The following is a 23,538-nucleotide window of genomic DNA, read 5'->3' as shown; positions in this document are numbered from 1 at the left end:
GTATTATTTGATTAAAACGTATCCTAATGTGTCGAAATTCATATTTTTTTAGAATTAACATGTCGAAGTGATGTGTCGTGTCACATGTCGCGTGTCAGTATCGATGCAACATTGATAGCTAGTGATTTCTATGACTGAAATTTTAGGCTTTTTAAAAAACCAAAAATCGATATAATCCAATTCAATCCGAATAAAATTGGATTGAATTTAAAAAAATCAAAGCCAAATAAATGATTAAATAATTAAATGAGATTAGATCAAATAATTTTTATTTCAAAATTAATCTAATCCAGACCGCAAAATCAATGAGTAGTTTTTCATATTCAAATATGTTATTAGGATAGAATATTGTTACTATCAAATAATATTACTATCAATATCACTACTATATTTTAACCATTAATTTTGTCATTTAACAGTTGTTATTCATGTCAAATTAATAATTAATTAATAAATTTAATTTATTAAAATAATAACTGCAGATTGAGAAAAGTAAATAATTAAGATATAATAATAATATTGATAATAATATTATTTAGTAATAACAATGTTCATTCCCTGTCTTGTTATTGTGTTAACGTTAACAAACTCTCCGCTAGTGTAACAGTAGACCTCCCGTTTCATCTTTTTCGCCATTTTGGGGATATATGATTATCCACTTACTTTTCCCACCCCAAGTCACGTGACCAAATTTGAAAAACAAGGTAAGAACACGTGCCTCCCTGATTTGAACCTAAACGAAAACAAGGAGCACTCAAACCCAAAAAAAAACCCATTCTTGTGTTCAGTTCTTCTTCTTCTTCTTATTTGTTCTCTCTCTTTCTCTGAAAATCATCAACGTTACGAAGTGTTCGCCATGGAAGCGATACTCATAGATTGTGCGCAGAAGAGTCTTCGCCATTTCATGCACTCCAACGCCATCTTCATCTCACAGCGTCTCTGTGCTCAGTTTCCCTCTGAGGTGTTTATTTTCTTCACTTCCCTTATCATCTCTTCGTTTTCCTACACTAACACTGCACTCTCTCCCTGTTTGGTTCCTCAGAAAATCCGAGAAAACCTAAATGGAAAATAAAATTAACTGGTTCAAACTACGAGCTCGAGCAACTGCCACTTTTTTTTTTTTAACTTTTCTTCTTTGTTTTCCTCATGCTTTTTCGATACTTCCTATGCATCGAGATCGGTGATTTTCGCTTAGGTTATCAGAAGCTATTCGATTCAATTCCTGTACTGAAATTTCGAGATAAGAGTGTTGGTTGCTTTGGCAAGATTTAGATTCGGTTTTATTTTCACATTATTTTAATTATGTGATTATGTTGGGGTTTGAAGTTTCTTTGTGTTAGAGAATAAAATGAACCATTAAATAAAACCTTTGAACGGCTTAAGCTTTTGGGTTGAATTGGTTCTTTCTAAAGAACCAATTCAACCCAAAAACTTAAGTTATTGGGTGAGGCTACATTAATGGTTTTATATATTTCAACATGCTCCCTCACAAGAGAGCTCATTGGGCTTGAAGTGTGGACAATGCACAGCCCATCTATCTGTGCTAAGAAAGAAATTCCACTAGAAAGAAAGTGGGGGGCGATGAGGATCGAACCCGGGACACGAAGCTCTGATACCATGTAAAGAACCAGTTCAACTCAAAAGCTTAAGCTATTGGGTGAGGCTACATTAATGGTTTTATATATTTCAACGCTTTCTATAGTATCAGAGCTTTAGTGACAATAAGGTCATGAGTTCGATCCTCACCACCCTCACTTGTAGAGATTAAATTGTTGGGTCCAATCCAAACTTGTGAATGTTTACAGAGAGGAAGATAGAAACAAAGTTTTCACATGGAAGGTGATGTGAAATTTCAACCCTTATTGCCCAAGCCATAGTGTAAGCCAACACTTATACCTTTAATTTATTCATAAGTTGCAGCAAATGAGAATTAGTCTTGTTTGTCTGATCTTATTGAATTGACATGTCTCCTTTGTGCCTGAGATACATGATTTTGGATGTGCCTAACCAAGAATTTTGTGTCCTTATAACGCTGTTAATTATTACTTCTTGTTCATGAACTTTATTTGGCTATATTTTTATTCAGTGTCACTTGCTGAAGACATCTTTTGCGCTCTCTTAACTTAGTGTTTGGTAATTATTTTTTGTTTTGTACAGACAAATTTGCAATTGTTAGCTGGCTGTTACTTGCAAAGTAACCAACCTTATTCTGCATACCATATCTTAAAGGGTACGTTTCTTGCAATATTTATTATGTCTCGAACAGTTTCAGAGTTGCATTCTTATTATTTTTAAATATCACTGTTCCTTTTTCTGTTTAAGAGGGCTTCACCTGGAGCAGTGATAAAGCTTCTCTATTGTGACTGAAAGATCATAGGTTCAAATATGAAAAATAGTCTCTTTGTAAATATGTTAGGATAAGGCTGTGGACAAAGATTGTCCTCACTAGTCGGGATTTAATGGGGATTGGTTTACTATTCCTTTCCTGTTTCATTAATTGACTTTTAATAGTTCCCCCCCCATTTCTTGCTATTATCTTGCAGTATGAATTCTTATTATATCTCTCTTGTTATTTTTCTTCTTTGTTTCTTGAAGGAACTCAAATGGCTCAATCCCGGTACTTGTTTGCAATATCATGCTTTCATATGGATCTTCTTAGGGAAGCCGAAGGAGCATTATGTCCTGCTAGTGAGCCTGGTGCAGAGGTATAAAGCACAATTTAGAATGTGATTAATGTTATCTCCCGATTATAAAATTTATAAAAATATGTCGGTAGCAATATTTTATTTCCCAAACAATTTTAAATTGTTTATATTTCTTGTTCTGTTTAATTTCTATACCAGTTTGCTATTATTAATTCACTTATCACATAAGTTCTGACATGCCCTTCTGTTTTAAGTTGCTTTTTGTTACAACTCGTTGTGGCATTTTTCTGGGAGAGGTGAATGACTTCTTAAGTTTGTTGCTTTTTTTACTGTGTAGGTTCCAAATGGTGCAGCTGGTCATTATCTATTAGGGCTCATTTACAGGTTGCTGATCAGTCTTCCCATCAATGACCAAAATCTCCTTTAAGTACTTGGTTAAATTAACTAGTCTAATTTGGCTAAATCACATCATACTTATATAATAACACTTAACAATAACATCAAATTAGACATAATCAGAAGTGTTTTTATTTTTACCTCTTAGTAGAACGTACAAGAAGATTAGGAGAGTTCTAGTTATATGACCATTGCAAGAAATATTAAAAAGTTGTGGGGAAGTTTTCTGGTTTTTGTAAACTATCTTCTTTGCTAAGGATGGACTACTACAAAAAGTATCAGTAGAAAATTGCAAAAGGCATATTGTTGATGCTTGACACAGTTTAAGTAGACAGTAAGGTGTGATTTCAACCCTTAATTATTGTAACCAGTTCTATACAAAATATTTATTGCATAAGGCATATTATTGACTTACTTTAAGTAGACAATAAGGTGTGATTTCAACCCTTAAATTTTGTAACCAGCTCTATACAATATATATACACGTAAATTGTTCTTATTTATTATTTATTTTTACTTAATTTGTTCTTTCTTTTGTATGGGTTCATCGACTCCAACCTAAACTAGTTTGGGATGAAGGTGATGTCATTGTTGTTGTCATTGTTCTGTACAATTTATTTTTGCTAAGAAGCCAAAGCTAAAAAACTGTTTGGATTGATATTGCTCAAGACTTTTGCACAGGATTCTATAAGATAATGAGTTGTATATATCACTTTTCTCTATTAGCACATCCCTTTTTTAAATGTCTTGCATATCTACCTGTGCCCTCACAGACTTGGTGTCATTTGGTGGTTGATTCCCATTAAGCATTTCGTTGTTCTATGAAGATTTGGTCCTTCGTGTTCCTGGGACTGATTTCCATTGAATTATCTTTAAATATCTGTCTTTGCTTTAACTTGTAATTTACTTCATACTCTTTCATATCCACGTTCATCCTTCTATATTCCCTTGAGTTACTATTCTGCCTTTTCAGGTACACTGACAGAAGGAAAAGTGCCATACATCATTTTAAGCAGGCACTATCAATGGATCCTCTGATGTGGGCTGCATATGAGGAACTGTGCATATTAGGTCTGTGAGATGAATTCACTAGATTCCCAAAGCTCATCTGGCATACTTGATGTACCAATTGGTGAAACCTAGTATAAGGGACTGCTTGCTAAGTTGTTAAATTGTGTGTTTCCCCATTTGGATGAGGTTGTTTATAGTTTTGATGAGATAAGGAATCTGGTTAAAGCAAAGGAAACATGTTACACCTTGTATGATTTGAAAATAATACACCTATGATTTAAGCATTTTAGTTTCAGTAACTGAGCATCAGTCATAGTTTTATTGTGGTTTGCCCATAACCGGTGATATATAAATAATTTGACAATAATGAGCACTAGAAAAAATACTTGTTTTTTTATTAAAGTGCTTATGGTTCTACCAAATATTGAAATTGTCATATTACTCAATAAAAGCTGAAGTATGCCAGTTAGCGATGCAAATTTAGACTTAGAGTAATTAAATGGTTGTTTCGCTTTTGTTTTCTAAAATATGTTGTTGTCATCATAATCATCGTTGTACTGTTTTCTGAATATTTAAGGTGCTGCTGAAGAAGCAACTGCAGTTTTTGATGAAGCAGCTGCTTTTTGCATACAAAAGCAATACCTAAATTGCTCAATCTCTCACTACCCACATTCGTCAGCTGAAGATTGTAATGTAGTTGCCGCCAGACACTGTGTCTCTGAAGATGTGAGTCCAAGGCAACTCAGACAAATGCAGGGCCTAAAGGATATTGCCGAAAATCATCATGGAACATCTATGTTAGGAGGAACTGCTGGTCAAACTATTAATAGTTGTCCATCTATTGTGTCATTTTATAACACCCCATCTCCGATGGCCACACAGGTAACTGTAATTTTATATTGTGAAGGCCTATTAATGTTCATTAAAAAATTGTGGAATGCTAAACTATAGACTGAGTTATAGTTTCCACAAATTTGAGTATGGCCAGCAGGATTCAGAAATATATATAAAGGCATCGTATTTTTCCTTAAAATGATAATGCAGGTTCCTTGGTCAACTAGATGTGTTTGATGTCCATTTTTCTTTTCAAATGAATGACATGATCTGTTCTCCTCTTTTGCAGTTGTCAGGTGTTGCTCCACCCCCTTTGTGTAGAAATATGCTGCCTAATGGCCCAAATTTGAGTACAGTTGTTGGTGACAGTTCTCCTAAGTCAACAGTGAACTCTACTCTTCAAGCCCCTATTCAAGCCCCTCGAAGAAAGTTTGTGGGTGAAGGAAAGTTACGGAAGGTCGGTTCTATTTTTCTGCCTCTATTTGAATCACGTTACCTTATCTGGCATTTTTCTGTATATGGGTGTTGATTTCATTAAGTTGCTTAATCTAAAGTACAAGATGACAATTTTCAATACATTTTTCTTTCAGCAGTAGTGATGTTGATTTATCCAATTTGTTATTAATATCAAAACTGCCAATCTTTAGTCAAGCATTGAGCCGGGAGAGCCTTTCATTATAGGAATGACAGTTTATTCTGACAACATTATTGGACCTCAATTTTGTTCCCATCTAGTCATGACTTTATGGGCATCTGGATTTACCTTTTCAATTCATGTTACCATTGATTCTCATTGAATATGTATGTAATATAGTTAATTTTCTGCATCTCTGCTCAGCTAAAGTTTATTTTGCATTCAGGTCTTTCTGGGTTTTTATGTACTTGTGGGCACTATAGTGCCATGCATTCTAAGATGAACTTTTAAATGTATTTTCCATATTATGATGTGAATTATTGACCATTTGTTCTGTTGATTAACTGAATATTTTGAGGGTATTTTTTGCATGATTGTAATAAATATGTATTCTGGTTGAGTGCTTGACTTTTCAGACCTTTTGATATTATGTTCTTTTATTTTTCACCATTCATTTTTCTTTCTAAATATATATTTTTTCAGATTTCGGGTAGATTATTTTCTGATTCTGGTCCTCGACGTAGTTCAAGACTCTCTAGTGAAGGAGTTGTAAATGCAAATGCTAATGCAACAGTTGTATCTGGAAATGGAACTAGTAACTCTTATAGGGGAGGGTCAAAGCTTAACCCTATGGCATTTCGTACCATGACGGTTCGTAAGGGACAGTCATGGGCCAATGAAAACATTGATGAAGGTAATGGATCTTTATATATCTCACTACTTGATTTTATCAATTTATTCTTGTATATGGAAACAATTCCCTTTCTTAAATAATTTTGGTGCAGTGTTAGGTAAGTCATTTATTCACTTTTGCAAGTTGCATCCAAGCTGATGATGTTAGATTTCTTTTGTGAATTGTCTTCTATTCTATTGCCTTTGATATCTGTATTTAAATTGGTGATGCTTGATAGAAATATGAATCTACTGCCAGGTGCTAATCTAATATGTTGAACTCTAATAAGCTGAAGGGTTTGTGTATCCATTAATGGTTATGGTTCACACATTTTCTTAAAGTGATTATTGTTTAAAATTTTCTGTTACAATATTTAATGATTTCTCATTTCTTTATTTTTAGGGATCCATAATTATGTCCCAGATGATTCTCGTTTAAATATTACATCAACAACTTCTTGTTCATCTCCTGCCATTGAAGCTAAATCTTATGAACAAGAAGCAACAACATTTCAAGTTGGTGGGCAAGTAAAATGTTCTTCTGAAGTCATCAGTGGAGCTTCAGAAATACTGACCCTTCTAAGAGTTATTGGTGAAGGCTATAGACTTGCCTGCTTGTATGGGTGCCAGGTATTAATTGGATATTTCTGGAGAAAATCCAGATGTGGTTTATATCATTTATTAATGTAATTCTAATTAGAGATATGGAAATGGAAAAATAAAATGAGGAATATACCTTGTCCTCAGTTGCATTTTGTTTTTTAATATCTGTTTATGGTGGAGCAGGATGCACTGGATACCTATCTGAAGCTTCCACAGAAACACTACAATACTGGCTGGGTCCTTTCTCAGGTGATTTTTGGTGGCTCTGCTTGCATTCTCTGACCTTTCATTGTAATTCTTGGTACATAAGCATGGATTTATAGATATACTACATTCAGGCTTATGATACTATATTCCGATATTTTTTTGGCTGCAACTAGAAATCTTTTTCTTTATTGTGCTTAGCTTTTTTTTTCTTTGTTTTGAAGGATATCTTATCCCTCCCCCCCCAAAAACCAAAACCAAAAAAAAACAAAAAAAAAACTAGTTGTACTTCTCCACTTTTCTGTCTAATAAAATAGCAGTTAAATGAAATCTCTACATTTAACTGTCACTCTACCCATTTTGTAACTATAATCTTTTAATATATTTGTTACACTCCATAAGATGTCAAGAAATAACAACTTTGACAGCTTTGGATGAGACTATGAATAAAAGAAAGTACATCAAGACAAAGAAAAAAAAAAACTAAGGGCTAAATAAAATTTCCGATCCTAAATTAGAATTTAGTCCAAGGCAAGTTGGCTTGTTCTTTGTCCATGTCATGCAGGGGTTGTGTTAAAGATATAAATTGTGCCTCCATCTTAAAGCTCGAGCTTTTTGGAAAGTCAGTCTGGGACAATAAGAAAGTTGGAGAGAACAAGGATGTCTGAAACTGTGACCCATAAAGTATAGAAATACCATTTTGGTGTTGTGTTTGTCAGATACATCTCTGACACAGACACTTATGACACACTGATGAGACGTGTACATGCCCAGTTTAATTTTTTTTTTCCTGGCGACGCAACTTGGACGTGGCCATTTAAAATTTGACTTTTGTTGTTTTGGATGTACTTGTTCATGGCTAGTTCTACTATGAGACTTAAGGGCCATTTTCTTGAATTTTTTGAGGTTTTAAATTGACTTCTTATAGCTAACCTGGCCAAATTTGGTCTGCGGACTTTTTCACTGTAAAAGCTGGTTCTTTTTGTATGCCATTGGATTCTTTGATGGTGGTCTTTATGCTGGAGATCCCCACGGATGCATCACATTAACTATTTGTCATCTTACTTGAATATGTTTTAATGCAGGTTGGAAAAGCATACTTTGAATTAGTTGATTATTTAGAAGCTGAACGGGCCTTTAGTATTGCTCGTCAAATATCACCTTATAGTTTGGAAGGAATGGATATATACTCAACAGTCCTTTATGTGAGTTAACATATATTTTCTTTATAAAAAGCAAACCATTTGTCTTTCTTTCTTTGTTGCCTTTGGGACTCACATTTTTGGTCGATTCAACTAGTAAAATCTCTTGATAGAAGAACATTACCCTAATCAACTATGTTTTGATATCCTTGTTCTTGGCTCCTAGCCTAAAACTGCTCCTGGAATATGTTTGAGGCTCTGATTTCTCTGATGCTGCCCACTATTTCTGTAAAAGGATTCTTTTTTGATGGTTGTCATCAACAAATTACAAATGAACCCTGAACATTCATATGTGGCAATAACTTTTTAACGCTATGTCCTAGTATTTCTTTAGCTTCCTGCTCCCACAAAGTTTAAAATTTTAAATGCATGCCTGCATGTTTACTGCTTGACCAAACGGCTACTTTATCTATGGTGCAGCATTTAAAGGATGATATGAAGCTAAGTTACCTGGCGCAGGAACTGATTTCAACTGATCGCCTAGCTCCTCAATCTTGGTAGGTATACATTGAACTTTCTTGTAATTATTTGGTGTGCTGACTTTCATTTTTTCTGACTGAAATTTCTTCCCTTAATAAGTCATTTTTACGTAGTCTTTCTTCATTTTGCCGGAAGCTCAAAACTGCATATTTTCCTGTGTGTGTGTGCGTGCATGCACTGTGAGCCTAGCTGTGTCATGTTTTAAAAAAAAGAGCATTTTCTTTCGGCTGTGATAGTGATATTTGACATATTATTACCTATATCCTGTCTACTACATATGAAGTACAGGATCTTCCATAGAACATTTGTGTATATTTTGGCGAACTCCAGTTATCTGCTTGCGAAGCCTTTCATAAATATGCTGATGATAATATTATCTTGCTATTCAAGCACCACTGGAATCTTTTGGAAAATTAGAGCTTTAGAGTCTATTTTTCTTTTCTCCCCCCCCCCCCCCCCTCCCCCAATTGTATTTGGCTGTCCAATTCTTAATTACTATCATTTATACTGGTTTATCATTTCTATCGAATTCTGTGGCAGGTGTGCCATGGGTAATTGCTACAGCCTGCAGAAAGATCATGAAACTGCATTGAAGAATTTTCAACGAGCTGTTCAACTGAATCCCAGATTTGCATATGCACACACGCTTTGTGGACATGAGTATGATCATTGACCTTTTTTATGATCCAAATGCGCCCATGTTTTCAGCAACTTTTTATGGTCTTGTAATTCATTGCTACTTGCAGGCACGTTGCACTAGAAGATTTTGAAAATGGGATTAAGTGCTACCAGAGTGCACTCAGGGTTGATGCAAGGCATTATAATGCCTGGTATGGACTTGGAATGATATATCTTCGCCAAGAGAAGTTTGAGTTCTCTGAACATCATTTCCGTATGGCTTTCCAAATCAACCCACGATCTTCTGTTATATTGTCATACCTGGGAACTGCTTTGCATTCTTTAAAGGTTTATCTCTCGCTGCATTAATTGTAGTAGTACAAATACAAACTAGAACTGCATTAGTCTTTTGCTTGTGTTTTGTATTCAGGGTTCTGAAATTTTGCTTCTATGAGTTGTCAGAGAAGTGAGGAAGCATTGACCATAATGGAGAAGGCTATTTTAGCAGATAAGAAAAATCCACTTCCCATGTATCAAAAGGCCAACATACTCATTAGCCTGGAAAATTTTGTCGAGGCTCTGGAAGTCCTGGAGGAGCTTAAGGAGCATGCTCCCTGCGAAAGTAGTGTCTATGCTTTGATGGGCAATGTCTATAAGAGGCGTAACATGCATGAGAGAGCAATGCTTCATTATGGTATTGCTTTGGATTTGAAACCATCTGCAACAGATGCTGCTGTCATTAAGGTGATTGGCTTACAACAGAAATCTTTTTGCTCTAAGCTCATAAAGTTTTTACAGTTAACTAATCTTTCTGCTATCTGGTTGGTTTGGTGAATGTTCAATTACTTTGTAACTTTTTAGATTATTGACGACCACTTTAGAAGACAATAAAACTTCTGGTTGTAGTCATTTATTTATTTATTTTTCCTGTGTGATTTGGAGCTTCTTATTCTTTTCTATCAGGCTGCCGTTGAGAAATTGCATATACCCGATGAGTTAGAAGACTACGTCTGAAGTGCAAGATTTGAATATTTGTTCATAATGATTTGCTTTCGGCTAATTGTGTATAAAAGCACACAAATGCTTGAGGAGTATCCATTGGTGGAGCCATGATCTCTAGAAATGACTTAAAGTTTTGTAGGATATTGACATAGGATTAGAGCAAATGATGCAACAGAGGTACCCAGAAGCTCCTATACTTGTACAAATAGTTGTTTTAGGGAAAACTACGTGTATCATTAGTTTATCCATTCATTTATTCATATATCAGAGCTTTATTCTGTCAGATCTAGTCAAAATTGTTAGAAGTGTCAAATGCCTCATTTCTTGTTCATTTTCAGATTTCAACTTCGATTCTCTCATATGATGCTGAACTTCATCTCTGCAAATTCTTTCTTTTCTTTTCTTGTATCAGTTTCACTTTAAAAATAGCAAAATATGGGGGCTTAAACTGACCAGGGCAACCAAATGGGATTATCTTTTTTGACATTTAAGCTCATTATATGAAGTAGCGTTTGGAATAATTTATTTTAAAATTAAATAAATGGCAATTCTTTAAAATATTTTTTGTAAAAAAATGTCTCACAAAAAGTGCTCAAACATTTGGGAAAATAGCTACAGATGCCCGTGCTTTTATTATGTTAATTATAAAGGTAGTAATTTAAATAAAATCTTTATAACAATTTATCATTTATCTTTGTATAAAAAATAGGGTTCATTTTTTCTAAACTGAATACAGATAAGTTATCTCTATTGAATTAAAAATGATGTTGTTTTGAGGCAAAAATTAAGGTATTTTTATAATTATAATTTATTTCAGGGTTATAGCAGTCTTTATTATTACAATTTTTTAATCTTTCAATCAAAACAATATCGTTTTAGGAGTGAATATAGATAATTTATCTGTATTCACTCCATAAATGTTAAAGCCTAAAAGATAAGGTAAAAATGTTTGTCCTTCTAAAGAATGATCATTTTAGTTAAAATTAATATTTTTTATTTAAAATTTAAATTAAAAAAAGGAATCACTTTCTCTCTTATAATTTTTATTATGTATCTTTTTCTCTCAAGCATACAATTCTACGTACTTTAAAAAGTACAAGCACTGAACCCAAAAAATAAAGGAAAAATTTCACTTTCATTTCTTGTCTTTATTATACAAAATAGTAAATTATTAATAGTATTAAAATATCCCTAATTAGAAACAAAAGTTTAAAGAATTATATAAATTCAGTACTAAAAACCATTTGATATTTGAAATATTGAAAGGATTGATATTATATGAAAATATCAAATAACATGTTTAAGTTTATGCTATAGTATATAAATTTTTTATAAGAACAAAATCTACAAATAATAAAATAATTTAGTTTTTACTCTAATATATGAATATTTTATAAGAATTTTATTTGGCCATAGGAAATGAGATTTGGTCTTATTATGAGTCTTTTTGGATCCTCTCTTTTTTAAACTAAAAACAACTTATAAGCTAAAGCTAAAAAAAACCTAAAAATTGTTTGGTAAATTATAAAGATAGACAAAAAATGGCTGCTGGGAGATTTAGTCCTTTAGGGCTTTTTCACCTTTTTACCCCTTATTAATTAATTAATAACCATTTTGCCCCTGATTCGAAACTATTTATCAATCTGCTCCTCTTTAGTCGACTACCTTGCATTTTTAATCGACTAAATGACCAAAACAGACAAAAAATGGCTGCTGGGAGATTTAGTCGACTAAATCTTCATATTTTACAAAAAAAAAATAAGTCAGTATGATTTTAATCGATTAAGTAGAGAGATTTAGTCGATTAAATCTCCCAACAACCGTTTAGTCGATTAAAAATGCAAGGTAGTCGATTAAAGAGGGGCAGATTGGTAGATAGTTTCGAATCAGGGGCAAAATGGTTATTAATTAATTAATAAGGGGCAAAAGGGTGAAAAAGCCAGATTTTTAGTTTAAAAGCACATATTTCAAGAAAACTATCTTTCTCTCTATCTTTATAACTCTTCATATAAAAAAAAGAGTTTTTCATTATAAGAGCTTTTCTCAAAACCTGTTTGACCTAACTTTTATAAGTAGCTTATAGCTTAAAAAAAAGAGGATCCAAACAAGCACTATGTCTAACCTAACCAAATCTATTTCTTTCGATCATTTAATGGATAAAAATCTCAAAACAGTGCTTACATGTAAATTAGGGTTTATTGTTTTTTATGTTGTAGGATATAATTTTATTTCCTATACATGTATAAAAATGTGTAGGATTCATATTTTTTCTTTCTCTCTTCTCTTTATATGAGACTCACACATTTTTATATGTATGTAGAAGATAAAATTTATTTTTTAAAATATGAGAAACATAAAACCCTACAAATTAATAACAAAGGAATGTTTTTAATATTCAATTTGAATATTTGAGATAAACTACTCAAATCTCTCGCCATTAAATCACACCTTTGATATAATTTAATTCTACCAATTGATTTAACCATTATGAACACTTTTGGTCAAAGTTTTAATTATTAAGGTCCTGCACATGTATAAGTTCCTATTACAAATAGTTGGGCTTTTGGATTGTATCAATGCATTTTTTCTAGAAATTCCACCTGTTTAATTTTTTGGTTAAACGTATTACCAAACTAATACTAGTCTACGCATATGATTGTGCACCTATCAGATATGCGTTTTGTGCACCGACACAAATTTTCACTCATCACTGTACATGACTTTATTTTTTTTTTTGTATGTTATCGTTTTTTGTTCATACTTCCTCTACCACTTGCTAATATAAGTGTTGGAAATAATATTGTAAATATATATTTTTCTTATTAGTATTTAGGTTAAGTCTAAGTTAAGCTCATTAGGTTTCTATATATATATTGTACACACTTAAACCTATTCAATATACAGATTATTTCACAAGTTCTTTCGTCTCTTGTTATTCAATATGGTGTCTAGAGCCTAATGAGAGGAATCCTGATTCTTTTTTTTTTTTCTTTTCCGGTGAACCCACTTTTCATCGTCTTTTCAATTTTTTTTTTCCAGATATTGTCTCCTTGTCAATTTCCAGAGATCTCCTTTGTTCTAGGATCGTCTGTGCATTGTTGTTGAACCGTTTTCTTCGCGAACCACCGCCAAACAACCTTAACCATTGCTCCTCCGTCGTTGACCACCACCGTCTGATAGCTTTTTTCGGTGAGCCACCTACCGTTGTGCTCGTTTCGATCGTGTGCTGTCGTTTGTCCAGGTCTCGTCCAAAAAAGGTCTCTTACGTGCTCTCATGCGCGGGCCAAAGCCGCGCACATGGTCTTTTGTTGGGCTGTGCGTGAAGGCGCATGGCACATCCTTTCCAGCAGCGACGGAATGGGTTTTTCTTGTCTCTCCACGATGTTTCTGGATCTAGTCCTGTTTTGGTGTTTCGACATTGTTTTTGGTGACTCATAGATCCTACCCCTACCAGTTAGTCTTGTGATCTGTCTTTTTTATTTTCTGATCTTTCTTTTGTTGGGTGATTATGGATTCCCCTACCTCTTTTATTCTTGGGTCTTTGGCTGCTCCCAAGTCGAAGTCTATTATTTTTTTCAATTATATCCTTGCTCCGCTGAGTGTGGATAAATTGGATGGCTCGAACCAGGACTTTTGGTCGTTAGATTTGCGACTTTGGTTGGATGGGAAGAATTATACATCCTATCTCACTACTAAGGCTGACTCTATTGTGGATAATGAGATCACACGATGGAATATGATTGATGCTCAGTTGTGCAGTCTCATTAAAACTACTCTTCATCTTTCAATTAAGCAGATTTTTCGACCTATAAATACTTGTGAAGCTATCTGGAGTCCGGCAAAGGCATTGTACACCAATGATACACAACGACTTTATGGTGTGTGTCAGAAATTGATGACTACTTTGCCCCTCGGGAGTTCAATTATCCTATGTCTGAGTATTTGGGAAAAGCTCAGAGTTTGCTTCATGATCTCAATTAACTTCTGCCCCTTACTGGTGCTGCTACTAAGGAGCGGGAACATCGTAATACCCTTTTATATTGTTCATTTTAAATGGTTTACCTTCCTATTTGTCTACCAATCAGGATCAAATTTTGGGGTCTGCTACAGTTCCTACACTAGATTCTGTGATGTCTACCTTGCTTAGGACTCCATCTAAGCCCTCTACATCATCAGCACCTCCTATAACCCATGTACCTCCGGTTGACACCGTTGACTCATTTACCCTTGCTGTTTAGGGTTATGGTCGTGGACATAAACCCTCTAAATGAAAGTTACTATGCACTCATTGTCATCAGACCAATCATATTGTTGACCGTTGTTGGAAGCTTTATGGCAAGCCACCTCAGCCTCCTCGAATTGCTCATGTTGCTCAGGCTACCTCTAGTGCTCCTGCTTTAGGGTTACCTTCCGCTACGTAACCTCCTGCCATTCTTCTTAATGAATTCTTGACTTAATGGTCTGAGAAGCAAACATTTGGTTTTACTACCTCCATTGCTCCCATTAGTAATTCTTTTGCCGGGATCTCTTAGTTACACTCTCTAAGCCCTTAGACTCTTGATTTTGAGGCTTTTGATCACATTTTCTGGTAATAAGTCCTTATTCACTCTTTTTTGTACCACTAGTTCATTTCCTACTATTACTGTGGCCAATGGGTCTCTAGTCCAATCCTATGGGATCGGCACGATTTTTCTTTTACCTCATTTATCTCTAGATCATGTTCTCTATATTCCATATTCTCCCTTTAACTTACTTTCTATTAGTCATTTGAGAAAATTCATTGATTGTGTTGTTTCCTTTACTAAAACCTTTGTCATCTTTCAGAATCGGAGTTCGGGGAAAAGGAGATTACCAAAGGATGTGAGTCTCATGGCCTCTATCAACTTTTCCTTCTTCTTTAGCCTGCTCCACCGAGGATTCTCCTCTCACCATACATGCTCATTTAGGTCATCCAAGTCATGTCAAGCTTCAGAAGATGGTTCCATATTTATCGTCTCTTTCTAGTTTAAATTGTGAATCTTGTCAGTTTGGAAAACATACTCATAGTAGGTTCCCAAGTTGTCTTAGTCGTCAAGCTTTGTCCCCATTTTTTGTGGTCCACTCTGATATTTGGGGAACAAGTAGTCATCCTTCTACTTTAGGGTTTAAGTATTTTGTTACTTTCATTGCTTAAGGCCAAAGTTTATGTAGGGGTTTATCTTATCACTATCGCATGCTTTAGGCTTTCAAACAAATGATAAGGTGCACTCCATTAATAAAAGGAAAAGGTCTCATAACACCCTTATAGTAACCAGAAATGACCAAAGTCATTTTCAACAACAAAAATGCCAAACTTCTTTCATCAACATCGAATAAAAAGCAAACAATAATTTCACACGAACTAAAATAGAATGGCGACAAAATTTATAACATGTGAACTAAAAATATATAAAAATCATGTTGATTATGATCGGTACAAACCGGGTTTCGTATATCTTGCTGGGTCACCGAGACTCGGTCGAGTTGATCGGTCCAAACCGAGGTGATTGCATGACTGATCCAAATGACCATTAGAACCGGGGAACCCACCGGGTCACCAAGACCCGGGTCGACTCGACCGGTCCGAGAGGGGTATTAAAACACTTCTACCAACCTTTCCAGTTACTACCAATTTTTTACAAAGCTTATAAGTCATTTAAGACAATGTTTGGATCTTTCTTTTTTTAAGGTAGAAGCTACTTTTAAGCTAAAAGTAAAAAAAAGAACTAAAAAAAAGCTAAAAGCTATTTGGTGACAATATAAAATTTTTAGCTTAAAAATACATATTTCAAGAAAAGCTCCTTCTCTCTAACAAAATTGAAGAAAAGCTAACAAAAGCTTCATTATAAAAAAGGAAGAGATTTTTTTTTAAATTTGTTTCGCATAAAAATAAGATAATCCAAATATTCAGTAAATGTCAATGTGGCTTTTAAATTATAGAGTAAATATTTTTTTTGGTCCTCAGCAAATTTCACGATACCCGCTTTAGTCCCTAGCAAATAAAAAGATCCATCGTAGTCCCTAAGAAATTCAAAATGGACCCATTTTAGTCCTTTTAAGGACTGATATGGGTCTTTTTTGAATTTTTTAGGACCACGATTTCAACTAAATGAGTCCATTTTGAATTTCTTAGGGACCACGATGAGCCTTTTTATTTGCTAAGAACTAAAGCAGGCATCGTGAAATTTGCTGAGGACCAAAAATGGTATTTAATCTAAATTATATGATACAATACAATGATACCACTGGAAGCTTTAGTATTGAGTTTTTAACAATTACAAATATTTTCTGTATAGAATTTGTTATGATTTAAAATATTTCATATTATGTAAGTATTGAATGTACATTCACCATTGAAAGAATAAATCACTAACTATCAAAATAAAAAAAAGAAAAATGTGTGTTATTTTAAATGATACACCTTACATTCTTTTACTATTTTTTTTTTGTATCTTTACATTCTTTTACTCTCACAAAGTGGTGAGATTCACATATTTAAAATTTTTCTCCATAATTTATTTCTTCCTTTTACTTAAAATAACACAATTTTCTGTCATTTAAAATGATATATACTTTTTCCATAAAAAAAATCTAAAACAAAAGAATCTACTAAATAAAATATAATTAATTTATTATTATTATTTATAAATTTTTATTTATAAATTATCCTAATAATATTTATAATTTGTAAGAGTTTATAAAAATAAAATTACGTAAATATAACCAGCTCTGTCGTAAAAGCGACTCTCACTTTATCATATTGCTTTGGACGCTGTCATTTCCCCAATTCCATTCAGCGATCATCGTGTTAGGGTTTTTCTTTTATTTCTTCACACTTCGCACTTCACGCTCACAACTTTGTCTCTATAACTGGTGCAGTTAAGGTACGATATTTTTTATTATTTTTTTGTTCTTGTTATTGAAAATTTATTTAGATTTTGTTTAATGATTTTGCCAAATCTTGCTTTCAAAATGAGAATTGTAATGCTAGGGTATTGATTCTTGATGAATTGTTCTCAGAGTTTTTAGGTCACCAATTAGGTTTAGGTCGACAACAAGAACATGGGGAGTAAAGGTAGAATACCATTACCCCCTCCACATATGAGGCGTCCTCTTCCTGGGACAGGCATGTTGCATCCCGAGGTCTTGGGCCACGGGATGCACCCTCTGCCGGGCCGAGGCCCTGGCCCATTCCCGCCGTTCGATCTAATGCCGGCACCGGAAGTTTTGGAGCAGAAGCTGGCTGCCCAGCATGTGGAGATGCAGCGGCTGGCTACCGAGAACCACAGGCTTGCTGCCACCCAAGGAACATTGAGGCAGGAGCTTGCCGCGGCGCAGCACGAGTTGCAGGTGCTGCACGCACAGATTGGCGCTGTGAGGGCTGAGAGGGAGCAGCAGATGCGGGGCTTGGCGGATAAGATTGCCAAGATGGAATCCGAGCTGCAGGCCACCGAGCCACTTAAGCTTGAACTGCAGCAGGCGCAGGGCGAGGCGAGGAACTTGGTTGTGTCTAGGGAGGAGCTTGTTTCTAAGGCTCAGCAGTTGAGTCAGGAGCTTCAGAGGACGCATGCGGATGTTCAGCAGATTCCGGCTCTTATGTCGGAACTTGAGTGCCTCAGGCAGGAATATCAGCATTGCAGGTAATCTTTTGCTTTGGTTTTAGGTCTGATGGGAATAATTATGATTGTCACTTCCAGCTTAAGTTGTTGTGGATTTGAAAAAAAAATTGATTTTTCATTATCCCTAAGGATATGAACTTGTAAGCATTAATTGTAGAACTCAAGAAGAGTACCCCTTTAGGTCAAAGAGTTTGTTTGAATTGTAGTACATGATAGGATTGATACAATGTCGTGCTGGCTGCTTTATTGAAATGAACCGTTCGTTTGTTGATTTCAAATTCATAAACAGGAAATAGGAGGATTAGTATTTTAGTTTTTTTAATAATAGCCCTAGTGTTATTTTTTACCTGAATAATTTTGAAATGATTTTCCCACAGTTTTTCTACATAAAGAGATTGTAAAGAAAGGAGGATTGTAGGAAAAGGTAAATATCAGTGTACCAGTTAGGAAGAATTGTGATGATACCAAGACCTATAGATGTTGTGTCATATCACAAAATAACAAAAAATTATAAACTTTCTCGTTTCTTTAAAATCCTGGTGTGCCCACTTTCATAGGGATAGAGACATTCCTTTATATGTGGGGATTTTCATGAAGTTATGAGAGGTTTTCTTTGGTCTGGAGTAGGAGAGAAGAGACCACTTGATTAGATGGGAGATTCGTTGTAAGCCTCAGTTAGATTAGAGGGACTCTTGTTAATTGGGTTTTTGAAAAATGTGCGTTTGGCCAGTAAATGGTTGTTGCATATTTATGTACGGACAGTCCCATTTTGGTCTCTGGTAAATAGAGCAAGTAAGTTTTGGACTCGAACAGGTGGGCTATGTTGCACCGACATCGACACAGGACACGATACGACATTCCGACACATTAATTCTAAAAAATGTTAGATTTTGACACGTTAGGACACATTTTGATATTAAATAATATTTTTAATTTATGTAGCGTATATTATATTAATTTTCAATAATTTAACAAAAAAATGAAGCTAAACTTATAATACCCATCAATTTTGAAAATAAACATAAGATATACCAAATATTTATATTAAACTTAATAAAATGATAATCATTATCCAACAAATCTAATTGTTAGAACTAAAAACGCAATGCAACGCAAACTTTGAACCCTTTTTCGAGTCTCTGCAATGCGTGTTAGAGTGTCGGGAAGTGTCGGACACAACACGTCAGAATTTTTGAAGTGTCGGTGCATCATAGCAGGTGGGTGACTGTCTGGCAGTCTCTGCTTCTCACTCAAGCCCCCTGGAATTTTATTTCTAAGGGGTATTTTCTCTTTTTCAATTAGTTTCTTTTAGAGTAGGTAAGGTTTTAGGAGGATCATTGGGTGAAGAAGGAAATTCTTTTACGAGGCCTTTCCTTGCCTTTATTAGCTTTAAAATTTGCATTAACTCCCTGTCCAACATTTTGATTGTTGTTTTAAGTTTTAACACTTATATTCCTTCCTGGAATTTCCATTTTTGTTGAACCCTATATGACTGAGACTTTTGAATTTTATTTTGATTTGCTCTTGCATGACTTGTTTCTTTTGTTATCTATTCTGAGTATTGGAGAGTTTAGATTCTACATTTCTACTGGAGTTGATTCTGGGATAAATAAAAAATGCCATAAAAAATTATGAGGAAGGTTATATTTAAAATCTCTTTCCTTGCAACCTCTTACAACCATTTCCGTTATTGTTACATCAAAAGTATATCAACGGTAATAAAATGACATATGAGAGCCGTTGGTTTCATAACAAAATGGTTATAAAAGGTTGTAAGAAAAATGAGGTTGTAAGTGTACCCTGCCTAAAAAAATTATTTATCCCGCAACTAAGGAAGTAAGGAGAAGAGAACAAAGCACCATGAAAATACAAGCATTTCACTTGAACAAAAAGCACCACAGGGCTGAAAAAGCAGCATGCCACCATAATGTTTTCTTCTTGGCTTGAAACCTCTGTCATGACTTCCAATTCACCCAATGAACCTTCGTTTAATCCCTTGATTCACCAAAAAAACCTAAAACCTAATCCATTAGCTCTTTTCTTTCTTACTGTTCTACACCATGCTATTATAGTGTCAGTCATGTCCCTGATAATCTGTTCTGACTTCCAATCATGCAGGGCCACTTTTGAATATGAAAAAAAATTATACAATGATCACCTTGAGTCACTTCAAGGTATGGAAAAGAACTACATTTCTATGTCTAGAGAAGTGGAAAAACTCCGTGCAGAGCTTACAAACACTGCTAATGTTGATAAAAAAAGTAGTACGTATCTCCTCCTGTTACCTGTTTTCCCTGTCAGAGGAGAGCCTTGGTCTTAAATTTTTTATTTTTTATGGATTAATGGAATGCAATAAAATGCAGGTGTGCCTTACGGTGGCACCCCTGGAACTAATGAGAATGAGGCGTCTGGTCTTCCTTTGGGAAAAAATACATATGAGGATGGTTATCCTGTTGCCCAGGTGTGTGCACCCCATGTGTGATGTTCTTTTAATTTTTTGTGGGAGTGCTACATTCTAGTCTACTGTCTAATGGGTGATTTTTTTTGTTCTTCTGCTTATTCCAACTTGATATGATTTTCTTACAAGACTAATGCTTAACATTAGTTTGATTTTGTATCCAATAACCGGGAGAATACCTGAAAAGGACATACTTCGATACGATTTCTGTAAGATATTGTTACTCATTAGTCTGTAAAAATCAGCATTCTTGCAGTGCCAATTTAAATATAACAGAAGTGTTGGTTACTTTGACTAATAATTTTAATATCTATAAAAGGGTCATGGTTGTTGCCTTGATTTCCATGACAAAGATTTGTTGAACTATGCATGTATCTGGAGAGAAAGTTGGACTTATTCAGAAGTGCTATAGTCGGGCTGTTGATGTTGTGGTCAACTTTTTTACGTGCATCTTCTAAAACATAGTCAAAGAAATATTTTTAGTGTAATGTAACAAAAAAAGGGAAAAGTATAACTGAAGGTTATCAATTAGAATTTTAGCAGGGTCTACGTGTTCTTTGGTTGATTCTGATTATAAGGAAGTCCAAATCAGTTGTCCATTTTTAATCTACCCTCTTTAATTTGTCTCCCATGATAATAAATGTCCGTCCTTTATTTTGTTTGCAGGGACGTGGTTTCCTCTCTGCTGCCAGTGGTGGTGGTGCAGCCGGTGCTACAACTGCTGCTGGAGCTCAACCTGGTGCAGTTTCTGCAAGCACTGGTTATAATGCTCCGAGAGGGCCTGGTTATGATGCATCTGCTGGGCCTGCGTATGATGCTCAAAGGGCGGGTACTTACGATGCACAGAGGTTGACTGGTTACGATGCAGTTAGAGGATCTGCTTATGATTCACAGAGAGGAGCAGTTTTTGATGCTCAAAGAACTGGTTATGATCCACAGAGAGGAACTGGTTATGATCTGCAGAGATCTCAAGGTTATGAAATGCATAGAGGACCTGGTTATGATGCATCAAGAGCAAGTGGCTATGATGCACAGTCAAGAGGTGCTGTTGGTCCTCATGGACAAGCTCCTCCGGGGAACAATATGCCTTATGGGTCTACAACACCACCTACTCGCGGTGGAGGTGGATACGAGGCTCTGCCTCGAGGAGCAAACCCTGTCAGGAGATGAGCTTAAGATGACATTTGCCAGTTGGGGAATGGATTCTTTCATCTTATTTTAACATGATGTGAAAAATATCAGTCATTTATTTATAGATCAATGGTCAGCAATTAAAATGACTTTTTTTTTTCCATGTTAGGAATTTTGTCATTAAAATCGTGACCGTTGATTCTTTAATGAATGATTGAGGTTTTTTACGTTACATGGTCATGACTCATGTTAAAACAAGACACGAGAATCCATTCCCTCCGTCATATATTGATGATTCTCAAATCTATTTATAGTTTGTGTCATTCAAATCTTAATGTTTGGAATCTCAAAGATTTTTGATGGGCTTTTGGAAATTTGTTTTTGTCCAGTGTTACCTGAAAGTACATATCTCTCTTGACCATATTTCTCTGTAATGTGTATGGTGGGACTGTAGAGTTAGTAGCCTTTGAGAGATATATACATTCTTTCAGCTTTGAGATGAGGTTGGCAACATAAGACAATCAAGGTCATGTAATACTGTTTTGGCAATTCCAAAGTACGTCTCCCTTCAAACTTAGTCAAGTAAAATTTTGATTATATGATAATTAATTTAATCATTTGATGTATTGAAATATCAAGTGGGATTTTTGAAAGATATATATATGCAACTTATAGTAAAATAACTATTTTTAAAATCCACTTGAAAAAAGGTGGTGTTTGGTTGGAGGATTTTTGTAGGATGCATGGGGAAGTGAGGGAGGACATTCAATAATACCATGTTTGGTAGCACTTAAAAAAAAATGCTGGGGAAATTTTTTGTGTGTAATCTTAAACCAAATTCTCAAAGAAAAATCCCATCCAGTGGGTGGTATTGAGATTTTGCAGGGTAAATGAAAAATTTGATACTAAAATTGTGTCAATATTCTCGGTAAAAATTTTGACCTACCAAATAACTTTTTTTAATTTTTCTATCAAACTCATTTTTCTACCACTTCCCTAGTAATTACATTTTCCCAATATTCAAAAAATTTCTCACCAACCAAACGTCCCCTTGAAATATTTTTATAATCCTAGTAACAAAACCTATAGTTCGATAAACGGATTGGGGCCTCTGGCTGCTATGGTTATTTCATTATCTGGCGGTTTTAGGCAAATGAGTGTATGTTTTTATGTTATAATATAGGGTTATGTTTATCTCATTTTATATGAGATAAATAACTTTTTTACACACACAAAAAGAGGTTGGGTCCCATAACTCTTTTTTCTCTCTCCTCTTACCTGTGAGTCCTACTTATACTTTTATTTCTACAACATGAGATAACTTTTTTCCTACAACATAAAAAAAATATATCCCTATAATATATGCACTAATTATTTTTTATGCTTCATATTTTATTATTTAATAAATTTTTTCATTAATTAAAGTTGTTGGCATTTCAAACTCAGTGAAATTTTGTTATCTTTATATTCAAGGATATAGTATGCATAGTAAATGTAAATAAAGAATTTGATTCTTAAAAATATTATGAAAAATTGAGTTTTTAATGTTTATCTTATTAATAATACAGATATCTTAATTACATTGCATAAGAAGTTTTTTAAGGGATAAAAATTGAGATAAACTACAGTTTTGTTAAACAAATTTCAAGTATTACTTTAAATTTTTGTAAGCATTTTTTTCATATCAAAAAAATCCTTGAAAACATAATTTTTTGTATTTATTATTATTAAAGATTATTTCAATTTAGTTAATATTTATGTTTTATAATATATAAATATATAAATATTTTTATGTTATATAAAGTTAAAATTTTATATCAAAACACAGTTACATTTATCATAATAATTTAAATAAAAATGTACTGCTTATTTAACAATCTCTTAGCATAGCAGTATAGCACAGATAATTTTAAATAGGTTTGGGTTATTTTTTGACCCGTTAATAATTGAGCCGTATCATGCTCCGAAAGTTTAACCCGCCGTAATGTTTATCCTATTAATAATACAGATA

General features: G+C 34.3%; 2 protein-coding genes across 2 annotated transcripts; both read left to right on the top strand.

The window, feature by feature from the left end:
* The first annotated feature begins 793 nt into the window (after positions 1-793).
* LOC133298380 (cell division cycle protein 27 homolog B-like) lies at positions 794-10,579 on the top strand. The gene is made up of 16 exons (XM_061497646.1): positions 794-961; positions 2,158-2,230; positions 2,596-2,705; positions 2,983-3,029; positions 4,015-4,112; positions 4,630-4,934; positions 5,176-5,343; positions 6,004-6,214; positions 6,596-6,822; positions 6,979-7,044; positions 8,085-8,204; positions 8,622-8,698; positions 9,222-9,341; positions 9,428-9,647; positions 9,762-10,043; positions 10,263-10,579. The coding sequence occupies exons 1-16, from the start codon at positions 857-859 to the stop codon at positions 10,311-10,313; spliced, it is 2,280 nt and encodes a 759-aa protein (XP_061353630.1). The 5' UTR covers positions 794-856; the 3' UTR covers positions 10,314-10,579.
* A 6,505-nt stretch (positions 10,580-17,084) lies between these two features.
* Positions 17,085-22,082, top strand: LOC133298381 (protein FLX-like 2). Its single transcript, XM_061497647.1, has 5 exons — positions 17,085-17,203; positions 17,340-17,959; positions 20,057-20,202; positions 20,302-20,399; positions 21,063-22,082. Exons 2-5 carry the CDS (start codon positions 17,382-17,384, stop codon positions 21,564-21,566), a joined length of 1,326 nt encoding a protein of 441 aa, XP_061353631.1. The 5' UTR covers positions 17,085-17,203; positions 17,340-17,381; the 3' UTR covers positions 21,567-22,082.
* The last annotated feature ends 1,456 nt before the right edge of the window (positions 22,083-23,538 follow it).

This window comes from Gastrolobium bilobum, unplaced genomic scaffold, assembly GCF_033153095.1.
Source record: "Gastrolobium bilobum isolate Gb01-03AN ecotype WA unplaced genomic scaffold, APGP_CSIRO_Gbil_v1 utg34958, whole genome shotgun sequence".
NCBI classification, from domain to species: domain Eukaryota; kingdom Viridiplantae; phylum Streptophyta; class Magnoliopsida; order Fabales; family Fabaceae; genus Gastrolobium; species Gastrolobium bilobum.
Note: the sequence above shows the minus strand (reverse complement) of the source record. Positions and strands in the feature narration are given on the sequence as shown.